The 19137-nt window shown below is 40.1% G+C and overlaps 1 protein-coding gene across 1 annotated transcript in view; it reads left to right on the top strand.

Annotated features, from left to right (window-relative positions):
* Nucleotides 1-15074: 15074 nt before the first annotated feature.
* LOC130463398 (uncharacterized) overlaps nucleotides 15075-19137 on the top strand; it is a 40180-nt gene continuing 36117 nt past the window's right edge. The window contains exons 1-3 of the mRNA XM_056832519.1: nucleotides 15075-15293; nucleotides 15376-15516; nucleotides 15587-15811. Coding sequence (XP_056688497.1) covers nucleotides 15108-15293; nucleotides 15376-15516; nucleotides 15587-15811 — 552 coding nt within the window. The 5' untranslated portion in view covers nucleotides 15075-15107. The remainder of the gene's footprint in view (nucleotides 15294-15375; nucleotides 15517-15586; nucleotides 15812-19137) is intronic.

The following is a 19137-nucleotide window of genomic DNA, read 5'->3' as shown; positions in this document are numbered from 1 at the left end:
ACTTGAGGGGCTCCACATGAATGCCTATGACTCCTCTAGCATTTACAAGGCACGTTCCAAAAAGTATCATGATGCCCGAGTTGAGAAAGGGGACTTCAAGGAAGGGGACAAGGTGCTCCTCTATAATTCTAGACTCAAGTTATTTCTAGGCAAACTCAAGTCAAGGTGGAGTGGCCCGTTTGTGGTCTTGAAGGTATTTCCTCATGGTTCCGTTGATATTTAGAGTGAGGACTCCAGAAATTTAAAAGTCAACGGGCACAAGCTTAAACAATATTTTGATGGTGACTCTCACGACACTTTTGATACCGAACGAACCCGTAGTCATTGATTTAGCTATCCTAGATAAATCTTACACGAATCGACGATAATATCCAGCTAAACACAAAAACTTTGAATGTTCGTGACACTCTTCTGTGTAGGTCATTCACTCACAACTTTGATCTTTGTTGGGTCCATTGCAACTCCTTCCTTATACATGAAGTGTCCTAGAAATGCTATCTTTTCCATCCAATTAAAATTCACACTTCGAGAATTTGGCATATAACTGGTTGTCCCTGAGTGTACCTAACACTGAATGCAATTTTTATGCGTGATCTTCGTCATTCTTCGAATACACCAAGATATCATCTATGAAAACCACCACGAATTTGTCAAAACATGCATTGAATACAGGATTCATCAAGTCCATGAATATTGCAGACGCGTTAGTCAACCTGAAAATCATAGTTGTGATCTCGTAGTGACTGTATCTTGTCTGAAATGCAGTCTGGTATGTCATTGTTCGCGATTCTCAACTGATGATAACCTTAACGCAAATCGATCTTCGAGGAAATTCCCGCTCCTTTTAACTGGTCAAACATGTTGTCAATCTTAGGTAAAGGATAGTTGTTCTTGATTGTGACCGTATTGAGCTCCCTCTAGTTTATAAAGAGTCTCATTCTCCCATTCTTCTTCTTCACAAACAGAACTGGGGATCCCCATGGTGATGCACTTGGTCTAATATAACCTTTATCAAGAAAATCCTCCAATTGACCTTTCAACTTACTCAAATCTACTAGAGCCCTACGATACTGAGCTTTCAAAATTGGTGCGCTTCCAAGCACTAAGTCTATTGTGAAATTGATGGGTCTATTAGGAGGCATTCCTTGGATCTCTTATGGAAACATAACTAGGAATTTGTTCACTACCAAAATTTCCTTTGCCTAGCTTTCACTTCACTTTCTAGGTCTCTCGCATTACACATAAATATTGGTTACCCTTCTTTATCAATGACACTAGCTTCATTGCCGAAATGATTCCTATACTTCTAGTCTTACCATAACGACAATAGGATACCACTTTCCTAGGCCTTACCTTAGATTAAACTTCTGCTTTTCACAATCAATTTTAGCCTTAAACATGGCTAACCAGTCCAAGCCCACAATCATATCTAGTCCCCCAATTCAAGTTCGATTAGGTTAGATGGAAATACAGTCTTGGCTATAGTCAACGGTACATTTCTATGGATTTTGGTACACTTAATTATGCTACCTGTTGGTATCACTATGGGTACTTCAATAGTTTCAGGTTCACTTAACCTCAACTTTCCCAAACTTTCTACCAAAATAAAAGAATAAGTAGCACTAGAATCGAATATTACTTTAACTAAGATCGAGTTAATAGAAAAAGTACCATCTATCACGTATAAAGATGAGTCTGCGTCCTTCCGACTGATGAATTATTTTTGTTTTCATTACCATTCGTGTTTCCATTCTGCTTTAGATTCCCTCCTGGCTCTACATAGTTGTTACCTCCTTGTTAACCCCTTTGCTGACCTCCATTACCTCCAGAATATCCACCATTGCGGTTCTGAAAGTTGTCCTGGCCAGGCTTAGTTTGATTCTTGGAAAAGCACTCGTATTCCCTGTGAGCTAATTTCTCACAAATCCTACAAGTCACCAGATTACCTTGACAATCCTTTCCAAGGTGATTGCTTGGGCACTTCTTGAAGAATTATACTCTTTCTTTACCCTTTCCTGAATGGTTCTTGTTCCCATTGTTGAAATTCCAATTTCCACTGTTGTTTCCTTGAACTAGAAGTTTCAATTGCCCATATGCTTCTTGAAGTTACCTTGATTTTGTTGGTTTCCTCCATTTCCATGGTTACCAACACTTCCTTTTCTCGCATGCTCCACCTTCAGCATTGTTCTTTCTCAACTACAATCCATATAGATGGGCTTCTCTCCCGTACATAACATCTAGAGAAGTAAAAACATCAACTGAAGGTCCACAGACAATCCATTCTCAAATCTCTGAGCTCGAAGCTCCTCTGTAGAAACCACTTCCGATGCGAACCTAGACCACTTAATAAACTTGGAGTAGTAATCATTAATTGACAACCCTTACATCTACAGCTCTATGAATTCCTGGGATTTTTGCTTCTTCGGGTATGGTGGGTAAAACTTGTTCCTTTAAGATGTCTTGAAGGATTCCCACCCAAAGTTTTATAAGGAAGTCAAGGCAGTCTCACCCCTAAGGTAGTATATATACATCACTATTAACCCTAAGGTTCTCCAGGAAACTTAAAACATTGAAAATCTTACCGAATTCCCTTAGCCAATTCTCCATGATACTGGGTCAGATTCCCCTTCATACAATGGAGGCTTACTTTGAGCTACCTTCTTAAACATTTCCCCAGCAGGTTCACTATGCGAAACATTTCTATTCTTTGCGCAACCAAGGCTAATTTCCTAACAACTTCAGATATACCTCGATCAACCATTCTCCTCCTCCTGGATGAAAAAAATCTTCACTTTAACGATTGAGTTTGACATGGACAATACTTAAATTTGCTGACTAACAAACCAAATTAATTTACTTTGCAACAAATGGCAATAAATTTTGGACATAGGGGAAATGACGCCACCTATTCGCCCGCTTTCTCCCATTTATTTGAAATTCATGTAGTTAAGTGGTGATTAGATTAACCACGATTCACTTAATTAAATCATTCAAGAAATAAGAGAAAAAAATAACCTTTGACTTTACTTGCTAATAAATAACTTAGATTGAAACGCTTGGCAACTTAGAGAAAGTGGAAAATAAAATAAATGATACTTTTATTGCTTAAACTTTAAGGTTCTACATCTTTGAAATATATGAATGAAGTGTTCAACTAATAACCATAAATGTATCTTTGTTACTTATTGCTTCAACTAAATATTGAACTTAAAGAAATACTAAACTATAACAATCACTACAAGAAATTGATTAATTTCCTACCGCCAAAAGTAGTTGGTAAAACGCGAAAAACGGTTGGTAAAAGTTTTACCAACCGCCAACGGTCGCAAAATGGCGGTCAGTATTCACCTGGACGGTAATTAAGAAAACTCCGACTGGAAGGCGGTCGCTAAAATTTACTGACAGAACTAGCGACCACCTTGGCAGTCACTGATTTAGTGACCGCAAAGGCAGTAACTAATTTAGTGACCACCATGGCAGTCACTAATTTAGCGACTACCTTGGCGGTCACTAATTTAGCCACTGCCAAGGCGGTCACTAATTTAGCGACTGCCAAGGCGGTCACTAAATTAGGCTACACTTGTGGCCTGTATTTAAGCGTTTAATTAGGCTATAATTTGTCTGTATTTATACGAATTTATATAAATCCTGTAATATCGTATGAAACCTGTCAATGTTATAATATTAAACCTGTTCAAAGTCATACAACAAGATTCATAATACACCTGATTTTGTTTAAACATGTTACTACATTCATAATATATAGGACTCAAAAGAAAATTTGCAACTAGGTATACAAGAATACTAACTACCTAACACAAAGGTGTCCCGCCGCCGGTTGGATCTCAAGGGTCCTGCGACTTCGAGAAAGGAAAACCAGTACACTGACTGAACATCCTCTCGTAAGACTCCATTGCATTTTTCATCTGGGTGGCATGTTCTTCTCTCTCTCGTCTCTCCCTTTCTCTCTCTTGTCTCTCCCTTTCTATCTCCCTTTGATGTTCTAGTCGCTCTGCTTCTCTTTCTTCTCTCTCCCTTTGCCTCAAAAGTATATCGTCCTCCATAGCCTTTAACATCTGATTCTTTGTTGTTTCAAGCTCAATGGATTTTTGAGTCAACTGTTGTTGAGTATCTTCCAAGCGAGTTGACATTTGAGAATAAATAGATGGGGTGTATGAGCTAGAAGAACTACAACCCCTTCTAGATGGTGCAAAGTATAGAGAGTCTCCACTCCCCAGCCCGGGGACCTTTCCCTTCTTTCTCCCCCCTACTGTCTCAAAGTAGATTTGGTTGGGATCTTTAGCAATGCCTTTTTCAACGCATTCAACAACATTTTTTTCATAGTTTTCCTACAAGAATTAAAATGATTATCACCCATGCATAACAAATATATTAAATTGAGCACATTTAAACTTAAAACATATATAGGCTAAATAAGGCATTTTCGCTCCCATTTTCAACTAAAAGAACTAAGGGCTGATTTTAAACTTAAAACATGTTTCATAAGCTTAGTTTGAACTTGCTAAGACACATTCAAATGTAGTTACTCACATCTAAGGCCTATTTGGCCGTTATACGTCATATTTTGCCTAAAATGTCATTTTCTCGCCCAACTTTGAGCTAAGGAACCAAACTTGTCATTTCAAACCATTTACATGTTTTGTGTGGCATATTCAAGGTTTCTAAAACTGATTCTAATCAATTTAAGCACATTTAAGTCATATTTGGTCGATATAGGTCATATATAGGCTAAATAAGGCGTTTTCGGTCCCATTTTTCAACTAAATCACCTAGGGGCAGATTTTAAACTTTGAACATGTTTCATAAGCTTAGTTTGAACTTGCTAAGACACATTCAAATGTAGTTACTAACATCTAAGGCCTATTTGGCCGTTATAGGTCATATTTTGCCTAAAATTTCATTTTCTCGCCCAACTTTGAGCTAAGGAACCAAACTTGTCATTTCAAACCATTTACATGTTTTGTGTGGCATATTCAAGTTTCTAAAACTGATTCTAATCAATTTAAGCACATTTAGGTCATATTTGGTCGATATAGGTCATATATCGACCAAATAAGGCATTTTCGCTCCCATTTTTCAACTAAATCACCTAGGGGCAGATTGTAAACTTAAAACATGTTTCATAAGCTTAGTTTGAACTTGCTAAGACACATTCAAATTTAGTTTCTCACATCTAAGGCCTATTTAACCGTTATACGTCATATTTTGCCTAAAATGTCATTTTCTCGCCCAACTTTGAGCTAAGGAACCAAACTTGTCATTTTAAACCATATACATGTTTTCTGTGGCATATTCAAGGTTTCTAAAACTAATTCTAATCAATTTAAGCACATTTAAGTCATATTTGGTCGATATAGGTCATATATCGACCAAATAAGGCGTTTTCGCTCCCATTTTTCAACTAAAAGAACTAAGGGCTTATTTTAAACTTAAAACGTGTTTCATAAGCTTAGTTTGAACTTGCTAAGACACATTCAAATGTAGTTACTCACATCTAAGGCCTATTTGGCCGTTATAGGTCATATTTTGCCTAAAATGTCATTTTCTCGCCCAACTTTGAGCTAAGGAACCAAACTTGTCATTTCAAACCATTTACATGTTTTGTGTGGCATATTCAAGGTTTCTAAAACTGATTCTAATCAATTTAAGCACATTTAGGTCATATTTGGTCGATATAGGTCATATATCGACCAAATAAGGCATTTTCGCTCCCATTTTTCAACTAAATCACCTAGGGCCAGATTTTAAACTTTGAACATGTTTCATAAGCTTTGTTTTAACTTGCTAAGTCACATTCAAATGTATTTACTCACATCTAAGGCTTATTTGGTCGTTATAGGTCATATTTTGCCTAAAATGTCATTTTCTCGCCCAACGTTGAGCTAAGGAACCAAACTTGTCATTTCAAACCGTTTACATGTTTTATGTGGAACATTCAAGGTTTCTAAGACTGATTCTAATCAATTTAAGCACATTTAAGTCATATTTGGTCGATATAGGTCATATATAGGCTAAATAAGGCATTTTCGGTCTCATTTTTCAACTAAATCACCTAGGGGCAGATTTTAAACTTTGAACATGTTTCATAAGCTTTGTTTTAACTTGCTAAGTCACATTCAAATGTATTTACTCACATCTAAGTCTTATTTGGTCGTTATAGGTCATATTTTGCCTAAAATGTCATTTTCTCGCCCAACTTTAAGCTAAGGAACCAAACTTATCATTTCAAACCGTTTACATGTTTTATGTGGCACATTCAAGGTTTCTAAGACTGATTCTAATCAATTTAAGCACATTTAAGTCATATTTGGTCGATATAGGTCATATATAGGCTAAATAAGGCATTTTCGGTCCCATTTTTTAACTAAATCACCTAGGGGCAGATTTTAAACTTTGAACATGTTTCATAAGCTTTGTTTTAACTTGCTAAGTCACATTCAAATGTATTTACTCACATCAAAGTCTTATTTGGTCGTTATAGGTCATATTTTGCCTAAAATGTCCTTTTCTCGCCCACCTTTGATCTAAGGAACCAAACTTGTCATTTCAAACCGTTTACATGTTTTATGTGGCACATTCAAGGTTTCTAAAACTGATTCTAATCCATTTAAGCACATTTAAGTCATATTTGGTCGATATAAGTCATATATCGACCAAATAAGGCATTTTCGCTCCCATTTTTCAACAAAAGGAACTAAGGGCTGATTTTAAACTTAAAACATGTTTTATAAGCTCTATTTTGGAATTGCTAAGACACATTTTAAAGTATTTACTCACATCTAAGTCTTATTTGGTCGATATAGGTCATATTTTGCCTAAAATGTCATTTTCTCGCCCAACTTTGAGCTAAGGAACCATGTGAATTTTGTTAATACTAATTTCAATAACATGTGATTTTGTTAATACATGATACATAGTTATTCTAATAAAACTTTTGATTCATAACCAATATGATCAACCAAGTAACCTTATAACAAATCATCACCGGTGAATGAAAGATTTTTCTTAATATATATATCTAAACATCTTGCATGAACCAAAACTTTTCATACTACTTTTGATCAGAACAATGAGAAAACAAATAAAAAAGTGTTTAATTAAGACTTTTAGATAATCAACATTAGTAGTAGGCTAATTAAGTTTAGCTAGAAAAGACTATGCTTCCACTCTAACCAACCAATTTGGAAAAAATTAAAGGCAGACAATAATTAAACAAAATTGAAGGCAGACTATGCTACATTTTGTAATTCTCTGTGTCATTTAGGAACATCAGTAAGAATAATAAGTCATTAATTCAACTAAATTAGAAGAGAAAAAAGAATACTTACCCTTAAAAGATCGAAGAGTTTACAGAGGCGGAGATTTACGATGAATAAACTACATTTGATATAAACAACAAAATTAGGGTTTGAAAAATTGAAGCATTATATCATGAAAAATTAAGAACAAAGGTTACCTGAGGTAGGAAATCGTCGACAAGTTAATCTAAAATCAAGCAACACTACCAATTCATTAACCAAAAGCGAAAATTTATAAAATCAAATGCATAAATCCCTAATCTTAAGCTAAGCAATAAACCTGTTAACCAGAATCCTAATAGCCTCAACTTCATCAACTCGACGCTGAGCAAATGACTCACTTGCGTTTTCACCCTTGAGCATACCATCTTCCAATTCAATATCATCGTCCAAAAGTGAAGACAGAGTTTCAACCTTTCTCTCTTCAAAAATCAAACCCAGTTCCCTTAACTTCTCAGACTTTAATTTTCCACCAAAATCCTCATACCCACTTGCCAATTCCTTCAATTTTCCATTGCCTAAAGGCTCCCATGGATTTCCCACCAAATTGGAGCCCTTGGATTTAGAATCAATTGATTTGTGTGAGCTGGGTTCAGAACGTCTTGAGACAGTTCGGCGGTGGCGGGAAGGTACCGCGGCTGCCTGGGTGGGTGACGGTGCGGTTGGGGTGGCGCGGGTGGGCGGTGAGGGTGATTTTCCGGCCAAATCGCCGCTCCTTCTCCTTCTAGCAATTTTTTTTTTTTTGGGGAATGTTAACGACTGCTGGTAGGAATTGATTTGTTGTACTGGTTGGTATGGCATTAATTTGTTTGACCGCTCTTTTTTTTTAAAAAAAAAAAAACAAATACTGACCGCTAATTTGGTGGGAGATAATAAATAAGCGGTTGCTAAAATTTTAAATGTCTTTTGGAATTAGTCGGATATTTAGCGACTGCTGCGTAGTCGGAACACAGGGAAAAGCGGTCACTAAATTAACGACTGCTGTACAAGCGGACGGTAAATTTATAAAATAGCGACCGCTAATAATTCAGTTGGTAATTTAACGACTGTTTTTTCAGCGGTTGGTAAATTTTGTTTTACTGACCGTTTTTTTGGCGGTTGGTAAATTCAGTTGGTAATCCACCGCTTCCTTGTAGTGAATACTTTACTTTTAAATGCTAATGGTATCACTCTTATCATTCATTTCTATTAGCCTGTGGAGTAAAGTTTGTTCTTCAGGATCATCATTGTCTCCCATCGGATCTGAATCAGCATCCATATTATCAACTTGTTGAGGCATGCTCCAGACTTCTTCATTGTCTTCAAATTTTCATTCCATTTAAGTATCACTTGATATTTCAATGGTAGGTTCTCGCTCAACTAGGTTAGGGTTTTTAATTTCTACCACCTCGTCATCATCTTCCTCTTCCTCTTCCTCTTCCTCTTCCATCTCTAGTTCCTCATCCGAAAATAAATCAAAAGCATATTCCGTTCAAATCCTACCCTCTTGGTAACTCTTCTCCGCCACCTCAATAATAGTAGTTATCACATCCAAGTCATATCTCCACTTTCCATCCCTAGAACCATACTTCCTATGGTTTGGAGATCCATCCTCATAATGCATATCATAAAAATTTCCCTTTAACTCTATGTGGCAAACAATGGATGGTCATAGATGCCATAATGTCTTCTCTCATCAAGTAACATATCGAAACTTTGCAAAATATTCACACTCAAATTCAATCTTCCTCACATAAAGTTGTGGGGTTTCATCATCTTTCTTTTCGTGGTCTCCTATATGAGAAAATCTTGAATGTAACATATTAAATCCTAAAAAAAATAACTTAAAAGCTTACTAAGATTCCCGCTAAACTTACAACCAAATAAAGTTCAAAAAGAAATTAATTTTTGTGTAGTTCAAATATTTTCAATGCACAATTATGATTCACATGAAATATATATGATGCATTTAATCACATAAGGCATATTAACTTCAAGAAAATAGATCAATTCATTCAAGTAATTCACTTAGCATATACTTGAAATAAAAGGCACTTTTTTTTTTTTTGAGGGGAAATAAAAGGCACTTAAATGCATACTATTTAACTAAATATTCCCTTCTAGCTTGTTTCCACACTTAAAATAATTAAATAAATAATAATTTTCGAAAATAATTCAGAAATAGTTCCAAAAATATTCGAAATTATATCAAAATATTTCGAAAATTAAACAAAATCAAAATATTCGAATAAAATTAAATAAAAAATTACAAAATAAAAAATCGAAAATTTTAAAATTAATTTTGAAATTGATTTTCAAATTCACTTTGAATTTTCAAAAAATTTAATTAATTAAATAATAGATAAATACTTACAATCCTAAGTCACTTTTTAAATAGTAGGTACCTATTCAAAACACTTTTGAATTTAGGAGGAAAAAAATTAAATACAACCTAAGGTTCCACGAACCACTTAAATAGTACTCCCTCCGTCTCTTTTTGTTCTTTATGTTTGGCATTTTACAAGTTTATTAGCAACTAATTAATGTTCATTGAGATTCCTCTATTTTTTATTATACAAGGCAAATTACATTTATTTATAATGTTTTCACTTTTATCAAAATTCTGATATTGGAAAAATGAGAAAATTTTAATGTCCTAATGGAAAAGTGTGAAACATTAAATGACTCAATGAATTTAGTTGGTTAAAATAATAATTGGACACAAATTTTGATAAAATATTAAAGCATTTATGTGATATATAAAAGAAAATATAAAGAATATTTTGAGACACCTAAAAAGGAAAACGTAAAGAACAAAAAGAGAAGGGGAGATTATTAATTACTATCAAGTAGCTAATCTCAACCTTAGCTTAAGGAATTACCACTTTGTAGTATTAGTTACTACAAAGTAGCACTTAAACTAGAACTCTAAGATACAATTTTGTAACACCCTGATCATTTCTTGCTTTTCTAAAACTATTTTCTTGAATAAATAAAAGGAATCGGTAAAATATTATGGCAATCATGATAACGGTTAAGGCTATATACATGTAGACACCTACTTTTGTCCCCATTCCCGAAAGGGAAGGTTCGATGATGAGAACATAAATCTCCACTTGGCAACGCATCTCCTATAAAATAACGAATCTCAATCTGTGAGGGGGTCGAAAAAGCACGGGGCTAATGCGTGACCTCGTCCCTCGTAGGTGTGACGATTCTTTTTATTCAATCAAGTGTAATTGGATTTCCTGTGAGTTTACACCCAATTGACTAGTAATATAGGAGTCGCCATTCAGTTTTTAACGACAATGAGAAAAACTGACAAAACCCGGTTATCGTGACATAAAGGGAGTGCAATTATGTTTGACCACGACGGCCGTAGGTTCCCTTGTGATCCCTGGTGTGGGGATCTCTCAACATACACCCGCAAGGTAGAGATTGAGGGTTCTGGGGACTGTAACTACCGAGAGGAGTACTTCGCTCGTCGATAACTCCAAAGGCAGGATATCCTTACTAGCTCAGCATAAATAATTGAAGGGACATGCGTTAACTATTAACTAATCTGAGTTGATTTTAGCAATATGCAACATATAATACTAATTTGATCGTGATTATCTGATTTAAATAGCATTAAGGGACCTAGCATGATAATCCGATTTCCCAAAAATATTATATTTGTTAGGCGTGATAGAACAATCAGATTAGGTTAGTTTAACAGTTCATAAAAAGGGCGAGGAAAGCAGTTAAATCATCGAAAAGGGACACATTACGACGCACCCTTGAGAGGTGCGTCACGGTTCTCAGAAAACTAACCACTTTGACTTTGCTATTTCTCCTTTTTATTTAACGAATCTCAATTATGGGACAGGATACGTTCTGTTCGATTTATGGATCGATTGCGACAGAACGCGTGAACAGTTTCGCAGCGAGAGGCTTAGGCTAAGGGTTGGAGTCAATACTCAGAATATAATTGTGTGTTGTTGTGTTCCTTTCACGTCGAATTTAAGGGTCTATTTATAGGGAAGAGTTCGTGGAAAGATAGAATTACAGAGTTCTAATCCATAAAGAATTAGGAAAAAACACGTACCCAGGTATTTTCAGCGCCCAGTCTTGGGCGCCGAAGATTTCGGCGCCCAGAGCCAGGCGTTGAAAATAGGGTCTGGGCTGTTTTCTTGGTCAGATTCGGATTCCTGAAATCCGTAGAGTTTGAGATTAATTCGAGGCTTTTAGCGCGTATCAATTTTATGACGGAATGCGTTTGGGCCCGTTACGAACTCTAGGCTCGTTAGGATTTCAATTAATACGTAACTCTTATTTCCGAATCATATTAGGAATAGGATTCTCGCAGTTTTCTATCTCATTTAGGATTTATGTTGGAATGCAACACCTAATTCTGACAGGTTTCTATCCTTTATGATTTGCCACTTTTAGAAGCTACCTTTTACGGCAGTTACTATTTTTAGCAGGTTTCCATAAATAGCAGGTTTCGGTTGAAATGAAAAGGGGAATTGAGATTCGTTTATTTCATAGGAGATGCGTTGTCAAGTGGAGATTTACGTTTTCATCATCGAACCTTTCCCTTGCGGGAATGGGGACAAAAGTAGGTGTCTACAGTTAGCCCCCACTTTGACTGAGTCTTGGAGTAAGACGATGGTCAAAGTATTAGACGGAATGCGTCACACAAGCCATGGTGTATGTGACCTGTTTTGCGAGAGTCTCACGAGCCCCCGAGTGATAACATTTGACTTAAGGGTCATCACTTGAAGTGTCGACATATCCCTCACGTGTCATTGGGATTTGTCAACTGATAGTATAGAAACTTCCTCACTTTGTCATTGGAAGGATCTAAAGGTGCGTAGAAACTCCCTCACTTTGTCATTGGGAGTAGCTACAGATGTTTTCGAAATCAAAGCTATAAAGTGTAATTGGGCCTGGCCAAGCCCAATCACGAGGTAAAAATGTTTTTTAAAGATTCTCATTTTCAGGGCTAGCTAAACGAGAAAACCCCCTTGTTTGTATAGGACGTAAAACGAAGGAAAATCCAGCAACCTTGTTTTTATAGGACGTAAAACGAAGGAAAATCCAGCACCCTTGTTTTTATAGGACGTAAAACGAAGGAAAATCCAGCAAAAGTTATCGCTGCAACGACTAAGGACCTGCGCGGTTTTAATGGCGCAGACCCCGCCGGCTAAAGATGGCGAGCCTGTCCGCTAAGGGTGGACACCCCGTCCGATAGAAGTTGACGAATCTGTTTTTGAAATTTGAAAATAAGGACCTACGCGGTTTGTGGCGTAGACCCCGTCGGCTAAAGATGGCGAACCTTGTCCGCTAAGGGTGGACACCCTACGATAGAAGTGGACGAATCTATTTTGAAATTTGTTTTGCTTTTTTGAAAATAAGGACCTACGCGGTTAGTGACGTAGACCCCGCCGGCTGAAGATGGCGAGCCTATTTTAAATTTGAAGACTTTATTTCTTTCGAAAACTGAGGACCTGCGCGGCTAGTGACGCAGACCCCGCCCGTTGAGGGTGGGCGAGCCCATTTTGAATTTCTTATTTTGCCTATGTAGAAGGGCTTTTGTGATTAGAACCTGTTGGTGGGTCGTAATATTTCCTGATTAGATGTGTCCTATAAGTGGGTCCACACTGTGTATATTTTTGTTTAACAATATTTTTTTTTTCTTTTCAAAATACCGTTTTTTTTGGGAAAGAAATATCAAGATAACGGATATCTTACACAAAATAGGGGAGTACGCGTGCCCGACAGCGAATATTCGCTGTCTGGGGAGCATTTTCAGCGCCCAACTGTGGGCGCTTGAATTTCTAACGCCCAGAGCTGGGCGTTGAAAATGCGAAGGGGGAGGCTGGTCTTTAAATACGCGGACCGTCTCCTTCCTTTCCCATTTCCACCATTTTCGCTCAAACTCTTCACTTCTTTCTACTGATTTTTGCTCGTTTCCTTCACTTTTTTTCACGAATTCTTCTCCAAATCACTTCCTAATCTTCCCAATGTAAGTAATTTTTAGTAATTTTGAGCTTTTTTTGTCAATTTCAGTATTTTTGTCAAGTATTTTTGTGCATGAAATTGATTTGGGGTTTTTTTGATTTTGTGCCCCTTTCCTTCAATTAGATAGTTGGAAATGTTCCACATAACATGTTAATTAGTTTGTGCATGTTAATTTTTGCAAGTATGTTGATTTTTGTTGAATTTGGGCATTTTCATGCTAGCCCCCAAGTATACCTACGACCCTAGTATTTTCTTATAATGTAGGTGTTCTTGGTATATTGCTTGCGTTCCTCATAATTCATGGGTGACAAATCATGGAAGAATTTCGATTTTGCTGGAGTTAATTTTTACTTAAGGAATTTTGCTAAGTATGAACTTAGTATCATGTTTTTAGGGAACAAAAATTGTATGACTCCATTTCATGAGTGAAATGCACTCTTTTTAGGGATCGGTGTGAGTGCCGATTTTGTCAAAGGTATAATGCCTTGTTGTATTGTTGATCAGCATGTCTGATGAGTTGTTACCCCCTCCTGGTGGCCACGAGGAGCGTGGCATGACGCGTCAGTCTACTGGCGCGGGTCCCCTATGGGTGGGCCCTGAGCTCTACGACGGTCGTGATCTGCACTACGACCTAGAGCACCACGTGACTTCCCGCCTTCACGCGAGGAGAGAGACTACGGTTCGCGGCTATGGCGCAGCGACGAGTGAGACCGTTTTTAGCTACCTGAGCTCGGACGCCCAGGCCTTGGTGAGGGCGAGCTCACTATTTCCGGTGGTTGAGACCTTCTGGGAGATACTGCGGCTTAACATCTCCCTGTCCTTTCTGCGGTCGTTCATGAGGTGGTGGTGGGATACCACCAACACCTTCCATTTTCCTTGGGGCGAGATGACGATCACTCCTGAGGACTACACGGCTTTGACGGGCTTGACCTTTACAGGGAACCTCGTTCGTCTGAGGTCGGATGGCCCATCGCCGACTGTTGCTGAGGGTACCAGGCTCCTGGGCTCGTGGATGGGTAGTAGATTACCTTCGTACCAGCCCCGTGGGATACCTTTCGCTGACCTGATGTGGGCTTTGGAGCATGGGGTAGAGGAGTCGCCTTCGAGACAGGCTCGGCTGTTCTACCTCCATTTTATTACTTCCACTTTTCTACCGGGTCCGATTGACACCTTTGACCCGAGGTGGATAGGCATGGTGGAGGACGTGTCTACACTGGGTGACTATCGCTGGGGCGATTTGGGCTATGCGACGCTTGTCGGCCAGATGAGTTTGTCGGTGCGCGACTCGGAACCGAGTAGACGTCACTTTGTGATTACATTAGCTGGAGTGCCGCGTTTGATCGAGGTATGTGCCTAGACTTTCTTTTGTTTTCTCGCTTTTACCGGGCCTTTTTTTTAATGTTTTATTGTCCTTTTCTTTTTGCAGCTGTGGGCCTTTGAGCACTTACCTTGGCTGGCTCCCCGAAAGGAGCAGAGGCCTTTGGAGTTCCCTGCCGGTCGCCGTTGGGGTTGGAAGAAGAAGCTGACAGTGCGTCCACCGCCCGATACCGTGTGGGATCTTATCCGGGACGGGAACCCTGAGCATGTACAGAATCTTATCCTCTATCTCGTATTTCGTCATTCTTTTTTATTTTCTATGTGCGAGATCTGACTGCGTTTGTACAAAAACAGGTGGTTTGGACCCCATGGCTCTCTTTTAGGGGTACCCATGCCTCGGTCAGGGATAGTTATGCCCTGAGCCAGATGCGGGTCTTGTTCGTTGGCCGTCGGGACCCTGTCTGGTACCTGGGAGAGCGAGTACGTATGCAGACGGTCGGGGATTTTTCGGTGCCCAGGCCTCCGCCTGCGACCATGCTGTCTACTCGCTCGATAGGCGAGTCGTGGAGGGTCCACTCGCGGACTGGCGTGCCGGCGACGGAGTTGGTGATAGAGGGAGCTAGCTATTACCAGTTTATCCAGGATTCTCTTCGTCTCCCGGAGCCTGGCGCTGTAAGTTGCCTCCTCTCTTCGTATTGATTTTAGTGTTTTCATGCTCGTGCCCATGTGTTTATGCCTACTGTGTTTTGTGCAGGAGTGTCCTGACCCTTCGTTGGGGGGATGGGTGCTTCCCGATGCTCGGATCTCGTATACCGGAGAGAGTGGATCCGAGATTGTGGAGACTTTCCCGGAAGACCGGGTTTTCCATGCTCCGCTCCCTGAGGGAGTACAGGCGGTATGCACCTTTTATTTGTGTACTCTTCTTATATTTTTTCTTTCTTTTTTTACTAACATTCCTGTTTCAGGTTCCGGCCCGTACGGCCAATGCGATGGTGGGGGTGATCAACCGGTTGAAGTCCGCGTTGGTTCGAGCTCGGTCTGCACTTTCTTGCAGGAGCCCCCACTCTACTCGGGTAATGTGCCCTCTTTTTTCTTTTGATCTGTACCTTTTTTTTGGCTTTCGGTTATTCACTCTCTTTTTTGTCCTTTTTTGTAGACGGCTGCTGGACGTGCCGGGGCCGACGAAGCGGGTCCCTCGGGCGGGGGATACGGTCGTGAGAGAGAGAGGGCACGGCACTCGCCCCTACGGCATCGCCGTTCCGACGCGGGGGTGAGTTCTTCCGGGGAGAGGTCCGAGACGGAGCGTAGGCGACGTTCCGTGTCGGTGGCCCGAGAGCCTAGCCCCGAGTTGCAGTCACAACCTCATTTTTGGGGTGACTCTGGCTGGGGCCCCTCATACCATGGGGAGTGGAGTGGATGGACCTGCGAGGCTTGGAGACATGGAGCCGATGACGAGTCTTAGGCTTACCTCCTGTTTTGTACATATTCATTCTTGTATTCCGCATGTATATATATATTTTTTGCGATTGTTGGTGCAAGAATGTTTTGAGCCTTCCATGGGCTTTGTTTTAACATATTATAGCAATATTAGCTTTCTAAACCAACGACGAATTTTGAAAAGGAAAAGACTTTCGTAAAAATAATGAGTTCATATAAGAGTGCACACATACTTTTAGACTAACCGACTACTTGGGGTATTACATATGCATGTTCACTATTTTTTTGTTTTTTGCCGACTCGTGCCATACTCCTTTGTTGGGCTTGTTCCTGGAAATTCTCGTGGCTTTGTTTTTTCATTCTATTTGGTCTTGCCCGTGCATGGGTTAGGGTAGAGTGCCCTTTGCAATATCTTTTCTTCTTGATGCGTTGCATGACTTTATTATTTTTTTAATTTTTATTGGACCGAATCCTTGAGAAGGATTGCCTACGTATCTTGTCAGAATCAGGTCGCGCGTAGTTCTAGCTTTTGAGAAATTTTTTGAAAGGGTGTTCATTACACGTCTGCTTCCCCCCCCAAGTGTTCGTGGTTCTTTTGAGGGTTAGAAAAAGGAGTACGAACACTTGCAGAAGCGGGAGGGTAGGTGGCAAGAGAGAATGACGCCCGATCAAGGGGGAAGGAAATATCGGCGCCCAGGCCTGGGCGTGAAAAATAACAGCGCCCAGTCCTGGGCGTTGAAGTTTTGTCCTTCGCTTTTTCTACCTTATCGAGTTTTATGCCGTTTGCTTAGAGTAATGCGCAGAATGTTTGCTTATGAGTCTTAATGTGTTTTATTAGATGCCTTAACTCTGGACTGAATTTTATTAAATATGGTACTTTTTTAATTGATCTAAGTTCGTGAGGTTAGCGAATTCCGCTCCATCTATGTCAGCTAGTTGGACAACTCCGCCAGGTAGGATGGTCTTTACAAAATACGGTCCTGTCCAGTTAGGCCGGAATTTTCCTCGAGGGTCCGTAGTAGGTGCGCGGACTTCTTTTAATACAAAATCGTCTTCTTTGATATTTCGAGGTTTGACTCTTTTGTTGAATTGCCTTACGATGCGCTTTTGATACACTTGCACGTGATGTAGAGCTCTCAACCTCCGTTCGTCTAAAAGGACGAGCTCGTCGTACCTAGCTTGAACCCAATCAGCTTCGGGTAGCTTGCTTTCTAGGACGATCCGGAGGGAGGGAATCTCCAACTCGACCGGTTGAACTGCTTCCATTCCGTATACCAAGGAGTAGGGTGTTACTCCAATGGAGGTGCGGATTGAGGTTCGATAGCCCCATAATGCGAAGTGTAATTTGTTGGGCCCATCCTTATAATTTTCGGCCATTTTTCGATTATGACTTTAATATTTTTGTTGGCCGCCTCTACCGCGCCGTTCATTTGCGGCCTGTAGGGAGAGGATTTATGGTGTTTGACATGATATTTTTCGAGCAGGTCTTGGACTTCGGCCCTGAAGTGGGAACCTTGGTCACTTATGATTTCATGTGGAACCCCGTATCGACAGAATATGTTCTTTTCTAGGAATCGAGCGACATGTTTGGCCGTTAATTTTGCATAGGAGACTGCCTCTACCCATTTAGTGAAGTAATCAATTGCGACTAAAACGTACTCGTGTCCCCCTACGCCTGTTGGTGTTACCTTGCCGATTATATCTATACCCCAGGTTGAAAAGGGCCATGGAGAAGTGAAGGTGTATGGTTCTGAGGGAGGCAAATGGTTAAGGTTACTGAAGATTTGGCATTTTGGGCAAGTTTTTACAAAGTGATGACAATCAGTTTCCATAGTGGTCCAATAGTACCCTGAGCGGGATATTTTTCGGGATAGCATTTTTCCGTTCATATGGGGTCCGCACACGCCGTTATGGTATTCTTCCATTAGTCTTTGGTATTGGTTTTGATGGACACAAAGTAACTTGATTTTATTCGGCGTGTATTTGTACAGTTCTCCCAGAATTATGCTATATTGTGAAGCGAGGAGGCGTAGGGCCTTTTGTGCTCGCGGGGAAGTGTTTGGGGGGAATTCCCCACTTGTTTTGTAACGAAGGATGTCCGTGTACCATGATTCTTCTTCGGTGTTTCCAGGTTCGGAGTCTATGGCACAACAATAAGCCGGCTCTTTCCTTCGCTCGACCCGAAGGGTCATTCCGTCCCATTCATTCGGGATGTTAAGCATTGAAGCTAGCTTCGCTAGTGCATCCGCGAATTGGTTGTCGTCTCTTGGCAAGTACGTATACTCGATTTTTTCAAATTGCTCGACTATTTGGTCTAGGTGAGCTTGATGAGAGACTAGTGCTTCGGACCTTCCATCTTTTGGATATATGGTTGATTATTAGGGAAGAATCCCCGAAGACTTGTAGATGTTTGACTCCGAGGCTAACTGCGGCCTCTAGCCCAACTATGCAGGCCTCGTATTCGACGGCATTGTTTGTGGCCTCGAAGTCAAGTTTGACGGAAATTGGTATATGGGCTCCTTCGGGACTGACTAGGAGAACTCCGACGCCGCATCCTTTTTGGTTGGACGCGCCATCAAAGTATAGTGTCCAATAGTCGTCTCGTATCATCAGAAGTTCCTCGTCGGGGAGGAGGTAAGCTTCCGTGGTTTCCTCATTCGTGGCATGCTCGGCCAGGAATTCGGCTACCGCTCTTCCTTTGATTGTTTTTTCCAGCATGAATTTTAGGTCGAATTCTGAGAGCATGATTAGCCACCTGGACAGGCGACCATTTAGGGCGGGCTTTTCGAACATGTATTTTAAGGGATCTAGTTGTGACACTATATGAACAGTGTGGGCCAATAGGTAATGTCTTAGTTTTTTGGATGCCCAGACGAGGGCGAGACAGGTTTTCTCAAGTTATGTGTATCTCGTCTCGTACTGTATGAACTTCTTGCTCAAGTAGTAAATGGCTCGCTCGGATCCATGTACACACTGTGAGAGCATAGCTCCTGCTGCAGTATCCGTGACGGATAGGTATAGGCGTAAAGGGATTCCAGGCAAAGGCGGGGAGAGGACGGGTGGTTTGCTTAGGTATTCT

Source organism: Spinacia oleracea, chromosome 6, assembly GCF_020520425.1.
Source record: "Spinacia oleracea cultivar Varoflay chromosome 6, BTI_SOV_V1, whole genome shotgun sequence".
NCBI classification, from domain to species: Eukaryota; Viridiplantae; Streptophyta; class Magnoliopsida; order Caryophyllales; family Amaranthaceae; genus Spinacia; species Spinacia oleracea.
The sequence above is the reverse complement of the archived record's forward strand: the minus strand, read 5'-3'. Positions and strand labels throughout refer to the sequence as shown.